At 38.9% G+C, this 19498-nt stretch overlaps 1 protein-coding gene across 1 annotated transcript in view; it reads left to right on the forward strand.

The window, feature by feature from the left end:
- The window catches only part of TSPAN5 (tetraspanin 5), an 84822-nt gene that overhangs the window by 44530 nt on the left and 20794 nt on the right, over positions 1-19498 (forward strand). The window contains exon 2 of the mRNA XM_027738168.2: positions 16340-16390. Within this exon, the coding sequence (XP_027593969.1) occupies positions 16340-16390 (51 nt within the window). The remainder of the gene's footprint in view (positions 1-16339; positions 16391-19498) is intronic.

Genomic DNA, 19498 nt, shown 5'->3' on the forward strand with positions numbered 1-19498 from the left:
TGAGCCCACTTGGCCCCGCCAGCACCAGCCCCGCACCAGGTCAGCCCCAGCTCTGCCACCACACACACACGTGGTTTGCTATGCTGGAACCCACACCAGCAGCACAGGACTTTTTCAGTCTCCCCTCCTGAATATATTGTCATTAAACCAAGACAGAAGGCTTGAGTTACTAATTTCAGTGATAGAATACAGCAATGAAATATAATGAAATATATAGTAAGTATTAGATGTTAGACTGTTCAAGAGAAATACTACACTTGTTAGGTGTTTTTCTGACTTCTAAAATGTAGTTAGATTGCCATAACTTGGGGTTTGGGGGTTTTTTTAAATTTATCTCCACTGTAATGACATCAGTCTGTTGCTCCTAATCCCTCTTTATGGAAAATCTATGGGATTAAAAAAACACACTATACAATTTCACTGAAATGTACTCTATTTTTTGTAATTTGATGTATGTTCAGTATTCACTGAGTAATAGTTCAGTGAAGAATTCCCCTTGTTAATTCAATTAACGCTTCTTGATCCTTATTGTCCAAGTTGCAGCCTTCCTTTTGTGGAATGAAATTGAACAATTGATAGGAAAGGTCAATGGAAATTAGTTTGTCTGTGCTGGGGGACATGCAGCTTGTTCAAAGAATAGTCACTGAAAAGTAGATCAGGGATAATTTGTCTTATGTAAAAACTTTGGTGGCTTTGAGCTCATACACATGCTTCTATAGCAAAGTTCTTGCTCTTGTGTAAATAGAGAGGTGACGGGGACATGAGGTTGTTTCTGTATAAACATTTTTTGGCAACTCTTTTTCGGTAGAAAAATATAAATGATGACAGCTGTTGGAGTGAAAGAAATTTTACTTCCATAAGGAATTTTTTTCCTATGCAAAATCATTAGTGGTGACCTTATTCAAAAGTATTAAAAATAGCAGTCTGTCTACAATTTGAATGATAAAAATGTATATAGTTTTGCTAGAAGGCTTTTCTTGAAGGCATGAAAGGAATAGATGAGGGACCAGTGGTTAAACTGTATCACCCTTGATAACATGTCAGTGTTATGGATTGTTATTCTTTTAACAGTGAATCAAGGAAGATTTGAAGGTACACGTTCAGGGTAAAAAATCTAAAGTGAAAATTGTGGTACAAGGATGCGTTTAAAAAAAACTAAGAACTTGTTATTTCTAAATCATGAGATGGACTGTGCTGCATTGATTGCTTATGCAGACTACTAAAGTGCACCATCTTGGGAAATGAAGCGCATCCAGGATACTGCTTTGGGACTGGCAGATGTCATGTGGCACTTGGGGCAGATAATTGAGCACAGCTTACCTCCTCAGCTTTTATAAACAGGTATTGCATTTTTCAGGTTACTGGATTTTGGTTTTGGTATTTGTTTTCTTTTTTAAATTTTATTTTGCAGGTTAAGGCAGGGTGATATGTTAACTTTCATTTGAAATGAACTTATCTTGCTGAAGAAAACTTACCTGGATGCTTACCATGCAGCTTACCATACCGTGCATTGTATGTGCCAAGAATAGCATTATTTTTGGTATAATTCCTAGGGGACTTCTACAAGTAGGCAATTTTCAACATCACTGAACACAGGAATAAAATTCTCAATTTGTAAGATTAGCTGCAGTGCACTTATTAGGAAGGACTCAGAGCTACACACTCTAAAGAACAAAGAGAGAAAAAAAAAGGGAAAGGAAGAAGAACCTGAGATCCAGGTACTATTTTTATTAGTGTCTGATCATATTTTGTCTTTTAAAGCTAGAAAAATACTCTGATCAATATGAAAAATATTATTATAAAAATGTATCAAAGTTCTGGTTTTGCATTCACTAATATCTCTCATTACCCTAGAAGACTGTGTATTGGTGAGGAGAACTTTTGTACAAAGTTCTAAATGTGTGCTTATGGCCAGTGTATAAATACATGTATTCCTCGTGATTTTATCAGCTGTGTTATTGCCTTTCCTGCCTATACCAGGAGAAAAGGGATGGCTGGATTACTCAGAAAGCCCTTGGTGACGGGATTTGGAAGAGTGAATTAAGTAGAAAGTGTATGTCAGAGCTTAAGCTGAGCTCTTAATTGTATTGCTCCTGTCAGGTGAGATTGACCCACAGAGTAACCTTCCCCTGGCATTGTGCAAACCTCCAGTGTTTTCAATCCTGACTTATGGAAAAGCTACATGGAAATATAGTGAAAAAATATAGCAAAAAAAGACTCTTCTGTGGTTTACTGCAGTGCATAGGACACACTATCGGGCAGCTTAGGGTCTTTGGTTTCACTCCCCCAGTTATTGCTGATTCATATGGCAGAAATAGGAAGAGCACCAGGATGTCTGTCTGTGTTACATTGATCAGTGAGGTTGTTGAGAAAGAAATGGATGTATTTAATAAGCATATATGAGTATCTTATGACTCAAACTGGATGAAATTATTTTGTATTTACTGGGAGCCAAGAACTGAGGGAATCCCTCAGCTGATGCAAAGAGGAGAATCTGTATTCATGATGCATCTTTTTTTCTCCAGGGAATCTGTGATCTGTAAGATGCCTTAATTTTACAAGGGGGTAACCATTTAAAAAAGTAAACTGAGAGAATACAAAAACACAGGTAGTTATTCTCAGATGGAGATATAAAAATTTCATTTGTAAAACTGACTGCTTGCAGTTTTAAGTAACATAAGATATGGTAAGGCTGGTGGGCATTCTCATGTCTTTCTAAAATAAAAATTATTTTTAAAGAGGAGATGGAGCAGTTGACATCAAATGCAGTGGTACTATTTGTAGTCTTCTGATTCTGTGATGTGAATTAATGGTAACTGAATTAAGGAAAGCTTGCTGGTTTCTCATTATGTTTTTTTTTGTCCACTTCTTAGTTTTGTCTACAGGTATGGTAATAAATTGTTTCTCTGAAGTCAGGTACTGTGGACCTGACTTATAGGGAGAATTTTCAAAAACTTCTAGTAGTTCTTGGCTACTGTTAAAGTCAAAAGGAAAATTAGAGGGAATTGTGCCTCAATGAAGTATGTTTGTATATCTTGATTGTTGTGCATATTTTGCCTAATTTTTTCAAACATTAAAAAAATTTTTTTTAGTTGTGTTTCATACTTTTGGATAAATAGATGCAGTGTCTTATGGGGACAGACAGTCAACTCAGCCAGCAGCCAAAACTAATCCCCTAGTCACTGGAACATTGTGGGATGTGGGCTTTCTCCTTCTGCTGCTTCTTTCACAGCTTCAGCCTCCACATGACCCCATAGATGATCAGAAGCTCTTTTTTGTATGTATATGTAATTATGTTAGTTGAGAGTGCAGGAACTCATTTTACAAAATGGGGCTTGTAAGTTCTTGTAGCACAGCCTCAGACATCCGTGTCTTGTAGGAATTGTGTAGGAGAGGCAAGAGTAGGAGTACTGAACAAGTCAGTGATAGACCACACTGACAATGTAGAAATCTATGAGATAGATTTGTTGTCCTGCATTGTTATATAAAAATCATATGTCTTTACTGTAATGGCAGGGCAGGACAATAACTCTGTTCCTTAATTTGGGGCATACATGGTTTTTCCTTCTGCTCCACCCAAGGCAAGATCTGGTAGTGCTAATTACTGTATTAACTGAAGGAGACACAAAAAGCTATTGGTGGTGTCTCTTGTCTTCATACACACAGTTCCCCTTACTCTCTCTTTTTGTGCCCTGAGGGGGACTGCTGTAGAGTATAATTGTTTGATTTGGTGCATCGAGGGAGAGAGGGAGAATCTGACACGCCACCCTGCTCTTGTTTGTTCTCTGCCCATTTGGCAGTGACAGAAACCAAGGAGAGGTCATGTGAGTGCAGCCAGAATAGCGTGGCAGTGCCGGGAACGCAGTCGCATTACACTGGGCTCCTTTCATGCCTTCTGTCTGAATAGGGGTCAGTGCTGTACCAAATGTCATGGAATTAATTGGTGATTTTTATGCAGACATATCTAAATGGCATGCACTGAGGAACCCCACCCCGTGCTGCAAACAGCATGTTGTGCTTTCAGGGCAGATGGGAAGAGCTGACCATGGACTGTTGAATGAAGGTTCAAATGAAAATGGGAGTGACTTTGGAGTAAAGCAATTATGGGGCTGATCCTAGAAAACCCGTTTACCTGCTGTTTGTATGACACAAGCTAGATGATCTACCACGGAGACCAGAGTCTAGCAGTCACACAAGGATCTGCTGAAGACATGTTCCCTAATAAAAACACCTGCCACCCCAAAGTTTTAGGGGGTGTAATCTTATATGTTTCTGTTCGTGTGTTTGTACTTCAATGTACCCTTGCTGGGATGCCTTGTCTCCCTAGCATCGTTGAGGTTGAAGTGTAGTTAATGAATGTGCAGTTTTATGCTGACATGCCCAACTACTTATGAAGTGTGATGGTCCATGTACAAAAATCCTGAGAACTCAATTTCATTGCTGAGTGTTGATGGGGTGCAGTGGGGTCTCATGCAGGAGTTGTAATCCATATGCTTTAACTCTTAGAGTTGGGCACTGCCAGTGGCGGTGACATTTGAAAGAAGAGCCCACAATCATTTAGCAGGCTACAGCTGTACTAGTGATGCTGTACTAGACCTTTGCAGAGATAATAGAATTGAGGGAAACTTAGAGAGCAATTAGTTTCTTTCTGAGAATGTTTTCTTAAATGTCATGAAATTTATTTTGCCTTTCTATATTCCATCAACTTACTAGCTCACAGATTGATGCATGCAATTTCAAAGCTGTCTTCTGTTGTGTTCCCAATGAATAAATTTTCAGCTTATAGCAGGTATTTTCTTAGTCCTTAAGTATATGATACTGTGTTTGGATGGTTAAATTTCATTCCATCTGTGTGTCCCATATGTTCAGCCCTCCTACTGTTCCAGTTTGTTTGTGGTCACATTTCTTCACTAAGTTAAGAAAAGGACATGAGGTACTAAGGGAAGGATTCTTGCTGATGGCCCCACAGTCATGTTGATGGCCTGTTCTGCTGACCTCTGTCTCTGGGTAGCTCAGTGTGGGGTTAATTGTAGTTTTTGTGCAGCAGGGGAGGATCAAAGTTAAAGGTCTCTTTCTGTCTCCTGATGTTTCAGCTTAAATAAAGAAATACCTAAAAGTATACGAATATGGTTGTAGTGGATGTACTACAGCACAGGTTAATGGGGAAATCTCCTAAGCTGGAAATGGAAGAGAAGGTAAGAAGAGCAATCTGGATTTCCCTGGGCGTGTTGGTCAAGATAACAAATAGTTTCGGTTGTTTCAAAGAGGTCAGTAGATGAAATTATTGAAAAACAGTAAAAATATGTTTGATATTCCTTTTCCTTGCTCAATTAAATTTTTTTGGTTAGTTTGCATTTACTTCTCAAAAATTTGACTTCCAATTACACTTGTTCTTAAACAAAAGCAGAACTGAAAGCTGGAGAAGCTATGTTAAGAGTGCTTTCCTTTCCAAACCTTCCTCTGGGAAAGCATGCCGTTGCCTTTCAAGTTGTCTCCTCTCCTGTTGTCTCTGTGTTTGTCACGATTAATGGCTGGAAAGTGAAACCGACACTATTGTCTTTGGGTAAGACTTCAGCAGTGTTTTTCAGATGAGGGAAAACCTTCAAATAAGTTGTTATGCTTGCACTTTTGTGCTGCAAAATGTTTATTTTCTCTTCTAGCATGGATTCAAATTGCAGCACAGGCAGGGAGGTGTCAAAATTGATTTAGCAGTTTGATGCTGTGCATGTTCTCCTTTATACTTATGTTCAAGTTTTTACCCTTGCTCTACCAGGATACCTTCTTGACATTGGTATTTTTAGCAGGAATTAACTGTCTCTGGTTAGCAGCGGAGATACACCTTCTTTGCTGTATAATGTATAATTATCTGTTATCTGTAGTGTGGAGTTATACTCCTTTAGAAGATGAAGCCTTTTAAGCAAAGTTGAGAAAATGTCCTGTTTTGTGCTTTTACCCTTTTGTTTCTGTGACACGTTTGTTAAAACGCACATTTCTTGATCTCTTCCTATCCTTGACTTTAATATTTATGCTGAGAAATCTGCTGTCAGGGGTAGTCGTGAGCCTCTCTGAGGCTCTCAATCTGACAGAGGTCTGCTTGCCCTAACACATTGGTATTGTGTAATGTGCCCAAAGCATCACAATTCCAACGAGATCCTGTGGGACTCTTAAAGGCAGAGTTCTAGACAGTTGTATTATCTTGCAGTTGATCAAACCAACTGTAGTAGATTTGCCTGTAAGGCTGGAGTTGGGAGTCTGTGGATTGCAGATGTCCCTTTTGAGGTTCTATGCAGGGTTTCCATGGGGAAACAGCTAAAGTTGTTTAAATGAGTTTTACTGCTGGCAATCAATAGTAAAAACTAAATGCTTTCTTTTATTCTCTTCTATAACAATGTCCAGCTGGGCATGGAAACTTATCCAGTATTCATATTTTTATCATTAAATGGCTGCTTTGTACTGCTCATATACCTTGTGCCTTGAAACCCTTCTGGGGCTGAGCAGAAAGAAAGAAAATACTTTTCCTGCAAATGAGGAGTTGCAGTTCTTGGACTGAGTTAAAGTGACAGGTGAATGCATAAAGTCAAACCAAATCCAGTTCTCTGTGCACGATTGTTGGGGGGTTTTTTGGTGGCATTTGTTCTTGAGGTGTTGTTTCGTGTGATTTTTGTTTTCTTTTTAATGTGGGCCCCTGTTTGGATACTGAGGTGTGACATGAAGACTTTACTTTGAAGATCATACTAGTGTTTCCAAGGCTTTCTTAAAAATGGTCTTGAGGTACTGTCCTACTTGGTAATGACTATCTACAAGTATGTAAGGTGGGATCTTAAAAACAGCTGCTCTGCTTTTACGGATAAGGGAGAAAATTAGATTATCTGGTTGGCATGTACACTCTCTGCTGCAAGTTATCTTTGCAGTACCAGAACATCACCTTCATCCAGAAAGAATGGTAGGCAAAGACTGACTGACTGCAAGAGCACAGCTATGCAACACAAGGGTCTTAATGGTACAGCATCATTTGCTTTTCATAACTTTTCTCTTAGGGAGCCTCCATATGTACTACAACTACATTTCCACATCCTTCAGAGACATTTTCTAATCCTTGCTTTCCTACTAGGTGTCAACAGAGGGATGAGCTATTGGTGTTTGTGCAAAGCAGTGAAGGTTTGTGCAAACAGTAGGCAAAGGTAGTGGATTCATCAGGAACTATAGTTTATGGAAATATTAGTTCAAAGTGGCAATAAAATTGGGAATAAAAGTTTGCACTTACAAATGAGCATTTTATATGATATAGGTGATACTGCTCATACTGTTGTTTAAACTGAAATTATATAACAGTAGGCTCTGTTGTCGTGAACTGGAAATCTTCCAGTATGGTTCTGTTTATTCAATGCATTTATCCTTAAAGCAAGTTTAATACCCTCAAATTAAATTGCAGTGATATCGTTGTAGATATCTTCAGCACAAATCCAGCAAAGGTGTCAGCAGCAAAACCACCCCGGGCTGCCATATGTGATTTCAAGAGGCACCTGTAGAGAAGGGGAGAGGATTTTGTCTACATGTTTTGTCTACATGCCTCTTTTGAGAATGACAAATAATAGAGATGCTTTTGATACTACCTGGAAACTAGATAAAAGGGACAGCAGTCTGTTTCATTTAGACAAGCAGCTGTTTATAACTTTTTTTTTTCCACTGCCAAACTGTGGAACTTTTGCCTAGAAATAAAGCCTTCAGGTAAATGGCATTGTGGCCATTTGTTGCCTCTTGTTTGTTCCATTTCACTTGTGTTTGAAAAGCAACTGAAATCACTTTTGTTTACTTTGCCCCCTGCAAATAATATGAGCGATAAAGAATTTTGGCCAATATTTACAGAACATCTGTCTTGTAATTTGGCTTTGTGTGTCTGGATTGCTGGTAGTAACTGTGTGTGGGTATTGGAAAATAATTTTTTATATGTGTCTAATTGGCATTGAGCTTTATTTGTTTTCCCCACATTTCTCTCAAAACCCAAGGTATGCATAGGTATACACACAGCTGGTCTGACTTTTGAGGTTGTGCTTTTGTTTGTGTTGACAAAATAGTGCTGGTTTCTGTACACTCTTGGCTGCATCTTTGTATAGTGAAGAGTTACTAGGCTGTCAAATAACTCTTAATAAACCTACCACAGACCTTCTGGTGTCTGCTTCTATCCTGCATCCTCCAGCACTGGGTGCTATGACTATTGGAAATTGATTTAGCTTGTGTGTTAACATATGCCATATGTGTGTGTGTTTGCCATTGTAGAGTGTATAGTTCTGAGTCAGATTTGTTCAGGGGAGAGGTGTGATAGGCTATACAGTTACATCATATCAGGGTCGGGATTTAGGATACTTGAACTTGGCTTCTGGCATGTTGTTAAATTGCAGTGCACTTCATACCTTTTCAAGCTATGATTTCTTCATATATGTGATACCGATTTCTTTGTAAATGGTTTTAAACATATTACTGTGGGAGACCCTAAAAAAGAACCAGGAGTGAGCATTCGGTGAAGGTAAGAGGCAATAAAGCTATTAAGGAATTTGCTAGGAAAAGTTCTATGTGCACTTGCAGATTGAGGGTGTGTTCACCATTTGCTTGATGCTCACTGTTTTACACACTGGTTGTTTTTTTTGTTTTGGTTTTGTGTGTGTGTGTGTGGGGGGGCTTTGTTTGTTTTTTGTTTGGGTTTCTTGTTTGTTTGTTTTGTTTTGTTTGTTTTTTGTTTTCTTTTGTTTTAAGTAGGAGAGCCAGCTTACATTGTTTGGCCCAGATTTGTCTGTAAAGCTGGTGGGGTTCACTTGCCTCTCTGTTCAGACTTGTTCAGTGTTCTCATACTTCCCTCATCCTCCATATGCACTTGCTTCTCTGCTAAGTGAAGGAAATGAATCTCTGAGTATAATCCATTGAAACAGCCTGGGATGCGGCAGCTTCTGTAGCTGGAATAGAAGATCTTGGGACTCTCTCTTGTCCCTGTCTCAGCTGTGAGCACAGCTAGAAGCTGAGACTGCTTTCTCAAAAGGAAATGCTGAACATTCAGAATATCGTGCTGTGTTGACAAACCTACCTGTTTGTGTTTCCTGGCTCTGCACTCTGAGGTAGTCACCACTTCAATGAATTGTGTATGCAGCTCAATTGCCAATTTGTTACTAAGGAAAAAGACTAGCTCAGATTGTTTCAGTTTGATGTATCAAACGCTTGAATTAGGCGTTACAACTTTACTGCTTATAGCTGAAATAAGTGAATATTTGTGTATCAGTTTCCTAGTGAAACTTTAATCTATACTATGTTTTGTTCTGGTTGGGTTTTTTTTGTTTGTGTTTTTTTTTTAAACTTCTGATTTTAGTGGAACAGCAGCTTCAGGAAAAGAACATGAAGAAGAATCATAGTGGGACTGCACCTAAATAGTCTGAAGCTCAGGTAGGGTGGTTTGGGATGAATGAGATTGGCACAGTGCCAGGAAGAGGACAGCCGGAGGAGGTCTAGCTGTCCTCTGGGTCTGGAAGCTGCTAGTCCTGGGCAGCACAACAGACCTGGAAAATGACCCATTTACAATACTGCTTCCAGACCTTTTCCTTCACCTTAGCTTGAAACAGAACATGCTTTCTTTGCCTTTAAACTTTTTCTTAGCTTACAGACCAGAATGAGAAGACTTATGTCTTTGCACTGTGAAATTGCTGAAAAGAAGTAATGAGTGTACTGCTAGAGGATGTGGAATTCAGATTTAGTTTTTTCCCCTGATTATCTTATTTTATACTTTTCTGATGCTTGTATTTGTGTTTTAAACCCATTCTGTTTTCATACACTGCTACACCACCACTTACATAATTTTGGGCCATTTTAAAAATAGAAACTGACTTTGGGCACAGAAGCTGCAGTGGAGGACTGATCCAGAGATGGAACGGTATTGATGAGGAGAACAAGACTGGACAGGAAAAGTAGAGGGACATGGAGCACTTAATGTAGTTCAGAACTGAATGTGGGGAAGAGATCCTTGAAGAGGTGTGTGCAGCAGAATTTCTCAGTCTTTCCACAAAGTCTTTTGGGCTCAGGAAGAGCAGAGAAAAAGACTACTGTGAAACGAAGACGAATTGAGAGTGTAAAGAAGAGTAGAAGAGAAGGGATAGGAGCTGTGCCAGATGTGTGTACCAAAGTGACAGTTAATGGAGATGTCTTGTTACTTCAACTCTGTAGGCTTTTTAAATGTTTGTGTGGTAGTGGTGGTCTACCAAAGACCTTAATGATCTTTGGTTTTTGTATGGGGAAAAAAGGTACTGGTTTTAGGAAATGAGCAATATCCCATAGAAACAAAAATATTAAACTCTCAAAAGCTTTAATAGAAGAATTTAACAAGTGACTGTCATGAATAAATTTTATGTGCTTTAAAATAAATCTACTACAAATGAAGTATTTTCTTTAGACATCAGGACCTGAGTTTGAAGAGTCTGTGTGCATTTGAAAAGAGTTAAATTTATTTTATCTAGGCTTGAGAGGAGTTGTTTGAAAGTTGAAGCAGGGGAAATAGGGTCCAATTCATTCTCCTTTTTCTGCTTTCTTATATATCAATTTCTATGGACAAGAGGAGAGGGACTTCAGTCTTTAGGGACTCTTGCTCCAAGCCGTTTGGCAGTGCTTACAATTGCACCACCAGAAAGCAATAAAATAAATACACAGAACAACAGTAACAGAAAGCAGATGCCTTGCTTTTGCAATTAAAGAACTGGAGAAGGCAGTAAGAAAACAATGGCAATTGACTATGCGTTAGGACGGAGTGTATCTATCTTGGTTACTTGTCAAAACAGAAAACTGGTGAAAATGAAACATACGTTAACAGCCATAGTATCTTGCTTTGAAAATTTGGGTCAAATGTGCTTAATTTTTCATTAGAGAACTTCATGTTAAGAGTCCTGCAAGATGGAGCAGACAGCTTTTCTCATTGTGTTCTTGTGTCTGCTTTTCTACTTTGGATAATTCTATAAAACCAGTCAAGTCTCTGATTTAGCTGAGCAAGATGTGTGGAAACTGGGATCTCTTTTTTTTTTTTCTTCCGTATGTGTGTTTTGTATCAGGAGGGAAAAGGTGTTACTGAGACAGTTATCTGTGAAATATAGTTTAATGTTTTTTTAGAGGCTGCACATAAAATGGAAATATATTTGACATCTTGTAGTCTATATCTGAATGTCACCGTGAACTAAAATGGTAATTAGTCACCTACACAGCATCTTCATTCACTGACTGTCATACATGGAGCTTTTCTGCTGGTAGTGTCTCAAGGCAAACAAGAAATAGGCTTTAGGAGAATGCATTCTTTGTAAGCATTAGCATAACGTGTAAATGTATATGTATGCTTTTAGCAGTTTGCCTCTCCTTTTGTCAGCATGTTTGTTTAGCCACATGAAAATGAGATGCTGTAACAATTTGTGTTGAGAATGGGAAAGTTCTTGAGACTGGGGTGTATGGAAAAAGAAACAAGGGCAGACTTCTGATACCTTCCTTCCATGTGATATTGGTTCAGGCAAAAGCTGTAGGGTTGAGAAGATCTTTTTGCAAGAACACTAGCTGACATATTTTAAGCAGAGTACACATCAGTGGCATGAAGGGGAGAAAAAAACTGTGTGAAACCTTATTTTAATTTCTGGCTTGGTGCTTTTTCTGTCAGAGCTACTTAAAAACAAACAAGCAACAAAACCAACAACAAAATCCTTTGTGCTCTGACAGACAGAGCTCCTTTTTGCCCTGGCTTCAAAAGCAAAATGACTGATTTGGCATAAAGTACTTTAAAGAAAGCAGTGAGTATTCTGGCTGAAATATCTCTGAGTGAGTCTGAGCACAGAATGCTGCAGAGGAAGTGCTTAGGGAAAAATTGTTCATCTGGGGTTTTGGAGTCAGTCAGGAGCTTGTCAGCACTGCTTTATATATATACAAAGCTCAGAAGTCCTGTGTTTTCTTGATTGTATTTCAGGATGTGAAATACTACACTTCATGTTGTCCTGATCACCGCTGTGCTTGTCAGTAAAATACTGTACCTTCTATTTCTGTGCTGTGCTGACTTAACTCACACAGAAGGAAGTCTTGCTCTGTGAATAACCTACAGCATATTGCCATGGAAGAAACACCGAAGTGCCCACAGGAATCCTTATAGATCTCCTTGCTAACAGTCCTTGCTAACATTGTGTACAAAGTTCTTGCACCTTCAGGGAAGGGCAGGTGGAAGGTTTTCACGCTGCCAAAATATGAGGCTAAACACCAAAAAAGCTCTTGCAAGTAAGCTCTAGTTCTGAACTCTGACGATTTTGGCAGGCTTCTGATAGCGTGTTTGTGTTGTTATGGGGAAGGTGAAATTAGGTGGCTGCGCTAGGGTTCTGTCTCTCACAAGTCTTTAATGTAACCACACTTGTACATACACTGGTTTATACACGTGGCACATTAACCAACCTTTTACTGCTTGGCCTGCTGCTGTCATCCTTTTGGTTGAAAACTGGTGCCAAGTTATTTAAGAATGTCAGCTGAGATGAAAAATTCAGTATGTGAAGTCATGTCTGATCCCTCTACAATTAAGCTCCTCTCAAAGTTTTTCTAGTGTTTCTGTTAGTATTTGCCCCAGTAGCCTTTAAATGCACTGCTGTGCTGTATGGTGCTGCATCCCTAGCAACAAAGAATCATTTTCCTCCACCCAGGCAAGACCGAGAATAAGGTATGTGCAGCTTGAAACACTTATTGATTAATTCACTTCTGAAAACCGCATGTGAATTTTACAAGCAGGGTAACAGTAAAAGTACTGCTACATGTTCTATTTTTAAATACATATAGTCTTTATAGAAGAAGAAATTGGAACACATTTGTTTTATGTTTGTGAATAGAAAACCTATGGCTGAGAAAGTACTACTATGCCTGTTTTTTTGTAAGGCTAATATTCCAGAGGAATGTTTTAATATTCTCCTGCAAATTATTTTATAAAAAGGAAAAGTATCAAGATTTTACAAGCTCTGCACCAGATCCAGTGACCATTTATAGTTAGGCCAAATGGTCTTACTTGATGTCTGTGGAGAATTGAGACTTTTTCTCTGTTAAGTGTTTTGTAGATAATGAGGCAAACTTCCACCTTTTTATTGCTCATTGGAATAATTTAGTGGATATAAATTAAATTTTCTAGACTTAACTGAGATTATGTGTGTGCCATCTCACCATCTTCCCATGTGCTTCAGATGTGAAGAGATTTTCTTTATGGTTACAAGCAAGCAGAACAAGACTGTCTTTGAGACATCTGCAGAAGGGCTGCAAGATAATCAGGATATGCATCCAGTTTTACTTCTGGTTCTAAGAGCAAATAGAGGGACTTTTGCTAAGCACTTCCAGATATTTTTAGGCTATGCAGGAGTTTATTTCATAATTGTCAAGAAAATCCAAAGTTAATCCTGGTGAGAGGTGTAAGTCTTCTCATGAACAGCTGTCTTCTTCCGGTGGGGATTACTGATAACCTTCCTATGTGCTTTGTTGCCATAGCAGGCTGTGTTTCTGTGAAGGTGGGCCTTTTTAGGGTGTGATTGTAAGGGCTTAGGTCAGTGGTCTGTCTACCTCTATATTTTATCTCAAGTACTGCAAGTGGAGTTTCTCCAAGGCGAGAGACATTTAAACAAAAAGCATGCACACAGAGATCTTTCCCTGATTGTAATCTCCCAATGAGCAACAGCGTAAAAACTTTGAGCCAGGAGCTGCATCAGAATCACGTTTCAATAGCTATGGATCCTCCATTAATTTATCTGATCTCTTTTTTCTGAACGCCATTAAGCTTTTGGTTTCTGTAGTATCATATGAGAATTCATGATTTCATTCTGAACCTTTTTCACCTAATGGATCTGGTTCATTGTTCCTGTTTCTTATCTGCTCAAAAGAGCATTTCTGTTTTAGGGTATGAAGAGGACTGAGCAGCATGCAATTTTTTGAGCCTCTTGAAAACTTTGAGGGTTTGTTTTTTTTTTCTTGACAGAAGCTTGACAATCTCAGTTTTTTAGGTGCTTCAATTTAGTATAGTACAGTCTGATTACCCAGTCTGTAAATGGAGGCCTGGCTTGAGACCCTGTAGTCTAAGTCACCTTTTACAACCCATGAGGTAATCTTATCCTTAAGTCTCAATTTCTGGTGAAGGATCAGGACACTTGACTAGATTAAGTATGTAAAGCGAGTGGATCTGAGCCAGACTTGCAGCTGATGTGTATGGCTGTAAAGTTACATTCGTATGCACTGATAAAATTCTTTCATTCTTGTTTTCTACACTATCAAGCTTTTTGCAAAACATAATTTTTTATACCTCTTACCAATAACAATTTGCCACTTCCAAATGCAACTTATGGATTTTTATAATACTATAGCTATTTCCCCCCCCCCCCCCTTAACTCCTGTTCCTTCAACTATTGTGCCTTTGGCTGTGTGAGAAAGAAGGAAAGGAGACTGTTATTGCAAAAAAGATCTTTGTCTGAGAGGTTTGGAAACTTGAACAGCTTTATCTCAAATTTCAAATAATCACTGCAGTCAGGAGGATTACACATGCTCTTCTGGCAAACTTTATAACCATAATAAAAAAAGCAGTCATGATACAGGTAAGATGACCTTTTTTGGCTCAGGTAGTGTATCACAGGAGGCTGTACCGACTTTCTCAAATCCACCTTTCATACTTTATGAAAATTAAGGCTGTTGAAGTAAGACTTTCTTGACCAACAGTTATGTTTTTCCATCTAGGAAAAATTTCCATTTATCTTGTGTTAAAATGTGGCCAAGCCTGCAACGGTTTCCTTTGAAGAATGCTAACTTGTAGTATTGTTTAAATTTACAGTCATGACTCTTCAAGTCAAAAAAAAAAGTTTCATTCCCAGTATGCATGGTCCTTTGGGTAGCTGGAAAAGCACACTTGGAGGAGAAAGTCACAGAAATGAAATGGGCGCTAGGGAACTCCAGGGCATTGCAGTGAGCATAGTCCACTTGATATTGGGTTATGCTTTACATATATTGTTGTGGTACAAAGCTAAAAGTGCCCCTTCAAAAAAAAAAAAAGTGCATGTAAGGAAGAAGGAATCTTTCTTTGAAAACATTGAAATCACTTCTGGGAAAGCTTTTAAAGTTTATGTTCCTGCCTCCTCCCACTTTTCAACAGAAACCCACTTTTGTCCTGTTCTGCAAAGGAAAAATCATTAGGATACTTAACTGTTTACACAGATCTTAAGAGAAAAAGTACTTGTGTGCCAGAGTAAGTTCACGCCAATGCAGTGTGGAGAAACCACAAAGCAGACCAGAGTTTTATGTCTGAGCAACAATCCATTATGTGCTCTAATACTAATGTGAATATAGTTTTCTTTTTAGTTAGCGCTTAGGTTTTAAAAACCAGATATGCAAGTTGGACAGATGGACATTTGGAGATGTGCTCATACATTTGCTGTGTGTTTTTTAAACATTTTACATGATAGCTACTGTATCATGCCAGATATGCAGTAATGATGTTGGGAGATGGAATGCTTGTTCTGCCTGCGTTGCTTGTCTCACTGATCTTTGGTGTAGATTTTGTATGGAAACCCTGTAGATTTGGAGGGAGGTGATGCCCTCTAAATTATTCAGTGGAATGGAGAAATACAGGGATGTAACAAAATCCGGGACGCTGTTCCCTTTTCCTTAGTGGAGGAAAGGGAACTTTTGAGTTTGGAGCTTTTGAGTCCCTTGGAGGAGAAAGGGAATGTTAACTTCCTTTATTAAATACAGAAATGCTCAGTATCAGAAAAGTTGTAAAGTGTTGATTTCAGGGCTTTAAAAAGTTCTTAGTCTTTCAAACCAGTATTGTTTTTATTATTTCCCCCCCCAGTCATAGGTTATTTTCTGTGGACAACATTGCTAAAATTGATAATACATGTGTGTCTAGGACTTTCTTTTAGTCACTTTCTCTCACTGGGAGAGCACTGTGAGGACAGATGCTTTGTGCAGGTGGTGGTAATACAATAGTAAAATAATGTGTTGCTTGATGGTGGAGTCTGCTTTGAAAAGAACTTAACTTGCTCAATGCTGATAAAATGACACTTACTGCACTTACTATTCCTATGTGGAACATCCCTGAGTTGTGCAAGTTTTAAATTCTTCAAGTTACAATGGTTGAGTTGTGAAATAAACAACGAGATACATATTATAAGTGTCTCTCAGTCCTGATAAAATTGATTCTCCAACAGAGAAGATGAATCAATGTGTATGTTAAAAAAAAAAAATAAACAAAGAACCCCCCCAAAAAACCCTGTACAAAACCCACCATAAATTTCTAGTTCCTGCTCTGATATTTTTTTTCCTTTTCCTTTAGTTCCTTGGCATAGCATTTCTTGGGATTGGATTGTGGGCATGGAATGAGAAGGTAAGCTGAATATAGCACCAAATTTTGTTTTTCTTCTTAATCTCTCTTTTTCTGATGAAATGTTAAAATAGTAATATGCTGTGTATTTTGGGTCCACACACATTTTCTACTGAAACAAATCAAGCCGCTCTGTCAAATAAAACCTTGGCTCGGGTCACCTAGAGGAACATCATTGGCATTTTTCCCAAGAATACCTTGGCAAGAATCATGTCCGACACTCGCACATAAAATAACCATTTCAGGCCTTGCACACTCAAACTGCAGCTCAGATACCAGAACCCTTTACTGAGGCAGTATTGGCAGTGTGTCTCCACTCTGTGTGTCCCCAGGAAATGGAGAGGGAGCCTACATGTCTTATAAAGCAACTTCCTGAAAATAGGCCTGCTTGGCTTTGCCCTAACATAGCATGTTACTTGCTGTTCCTATTAAAACAACAAAAACAAAAAAAAGAGAAACAAAATGAGCCCTGAAAATCAAGGCAAACCTTTAGGGAACACTCTCTGTTGCAAGACTGTAAAATCATCTTCAAAATGGGCAGTGTGTATGTGTGTGGGGAGCAGGCAGGGAAAGAGAAAACATTTGTGAACCAGAGCCCAATTTTTAATTTGCTTGCTGCTGAAGTTGAGAAGAAGATGAAATATCAAGACATGCTATACAAAACAAGTCAGTATATCTGGGGTTACTGGATGAAGAGTTGGCTCGCTAAAAGACATCGGCTAAAATTAAAGCCAGAGTTTCCTTTTCTTCTTTGTTTAAAAAATTGAAAATAACAAAACCTGGCCGATAACAATGGTGCTATGAAGTTCAGTTACATAATAGTTTTTTCTTCATTTAATGGGAAACACTGAGTAAGTTACGAATTGATGTTCACTTAATGCATTATAACTGACACTTGCAGCAGAACAAATAACACATTGGAAGCTCTGAAGTTTTGCCACTTAAAAATTCACAACAAATTTTTCTGGTTCAGAAGTGAGTTGTTAACTTAGATTCTAATTGCTCTCTGTGTATGCCTTGAATGAAAGTAATACGAATACTAATGGGATATTAATTAACTCACACTATATACACTTATATATATATATTTATATACCATATAGTACTGATGTTGGGTAGGTTCAATAGCTGTGTCTACTTTCATTCAGCAAGGGTGTAAAAACATGTCTTTTTTAATACTCTGAGCATAATCTCAGAGCTTTGTACCTGTGTCTAAGCCAAAGAGAACAGCATTATTTTGGAGTGGTTTTCTAGAAGAGATTTAGACATTTTTGTTTCATTGCAGTAGGTAATAGAAGTGATTCCTCTTCAAAATGAATGAGCAGCCATAGGAAAATCAGCTGTAGTCTAGTGTTTGAAGTCTAAAGTATGCCAGTCCTACAGCTAGAAGGTGTTCTGGCAGAGTAGTGTTTTTTTTAGGGTTTACATATTTTCTATATGGGAATGCATGCACCCTTTCCTAGGAAAAATGTATTCAATTCATAGTTGCTAATAGCCAGAAGTCATAGATCATGTTTTTACTTGAGGTTTGGACATCTGTTACCAAGTCATCTTAAACCATTTTTAATCAGATTCTGAAAGTGGAAGAAAATGCCACGTTGTTTTTAAGACAAGCAAATAAAACCACCTACAGCAGTTTAATATGTGTTAGCTCAGGCTCCATATGTAGTAGGTTTTCCTTTAGAAATTAATAAATAAAATACTCTTTATTGGTATAAAGCACAGGTTTTTCCTTGAAAATGAGCATCTTTTCCCAGCTTTTTTAGCTGTTGTGTCTTGCAGTGCTTAGTGTGGACTCTGCCAGTTCATGGTTGTAACAAACAAAAAGCCATGTGGATGTAGCTGAACCACACAGCTCCTGAGCATAGACAGATTTGAGTTCTTGCTACAGTTTTGTCGCAGGAGATATGGAAAAATGGACTTGTGTCAAGCTAATTTGAGGTCTTTATTGCACTCAGCTCTCCAGAGGACAGGCAATGGCCAAAAGCTGCAGTCAGCAGGATCAGGTTCCAGATACATAGGCCCTGTGTAACTTAGTGGGGGGCAGATGCGTTAGATCCCAGGCAGAGTTGTTCTTACTGCAGATGAGGATTTGGAGATGAAAGCCAAGTAGGTGATGCCCAAGGTTTGAGAGATCTGTGTCTTAACTGAAAAGCACTTCTCTGGTTAGACTGATTCTTGCCTAAGGCTGGACTGGATATCCCTTAGGCTTTGTGGGCTGTAAGACAACAAAGCAGCTTGTCAGAGAAGGACACGGGAGTCCCGGTGTTCACAAAGTTGAACTTGAACCGGCAGTGTGTCTTTGCGACAAAGAAGGCCAGTGGTGTCCTGGGCTGTACTAGAGTGTTGCCAGCAAGTTGAGGGAGGGAATTCTTCCCCTCTACTCAGCACTGGTAAGGCCACACCTGGGCCAGTTCTGGGCTCCCCGGTACAAGAGGGACATACTGGAGAGTCCAGCAAAGGACTGCCTAGATGATTAAGGGACTGGAGCATCTCTTCTACAAGGAAAAACTAAGAGAGATAGAACTGTTCAGCCCAGAGAAGAATAGACTCAGGGGACTCTTAATGTATGTAAATACCTGAAGCAAGAGTGCAAAGAGGATGGAACCACGCTGTTTTCAGTGGTGCCCAGTGACGGGGGCAGTGGGCACAAACTGAAACACAGCAGGTGCTCTCTCTGAACATCAGGGAACACATACGTTTTTACTATGAGAGTGACTGAGCACTGGCACAGTTTGCCCAAAGATGATTTGGAGTCTCCCTCTTTGGAGATTTTTCAAAAGGAGTCAGGACATGGTCCGAGGCAGCCAGATCTGGATGACCAGATGACGTCAACCATTCTGCAAAGACTTGCTGCTGCCCAATGAACTAAGTCTTTATCAAAGTTGAACTTGATGCTGTTATTGTATAATGTATAAACATAAATTTGTAAGGATTTTTTGCAGGAGTGGGTCTTCAGAAGGACTCCTACTTAATTTGGTGCTATTGAGGATTTTGATTTACTTCTGTTTTGAATCGTGTGACTTTATATCCAGCTGTGTGGTTTTATAGCCTGGCCATCAACTTGTATATACTTTTGCTACTTCACAGAATCTTTTTAAAGTAAAAAGA

The sequence above is a fragment of the Pipra filicauda genome, unplaced genomic scaffold (assembly GCF_003945595.2).
Source record: "Pipra filicauda isolate LSUMZ 115617 unplaced genomic scaffold, ASM394559v2 scaffold340_size778089_pilon, whole genome shotgun sequence".
Lineage (NCBI taxonomy): Eukaryota > Metazoa > Chordata > Aves > Passeriformes > Pipridae > Pipra > Pipra filicauda.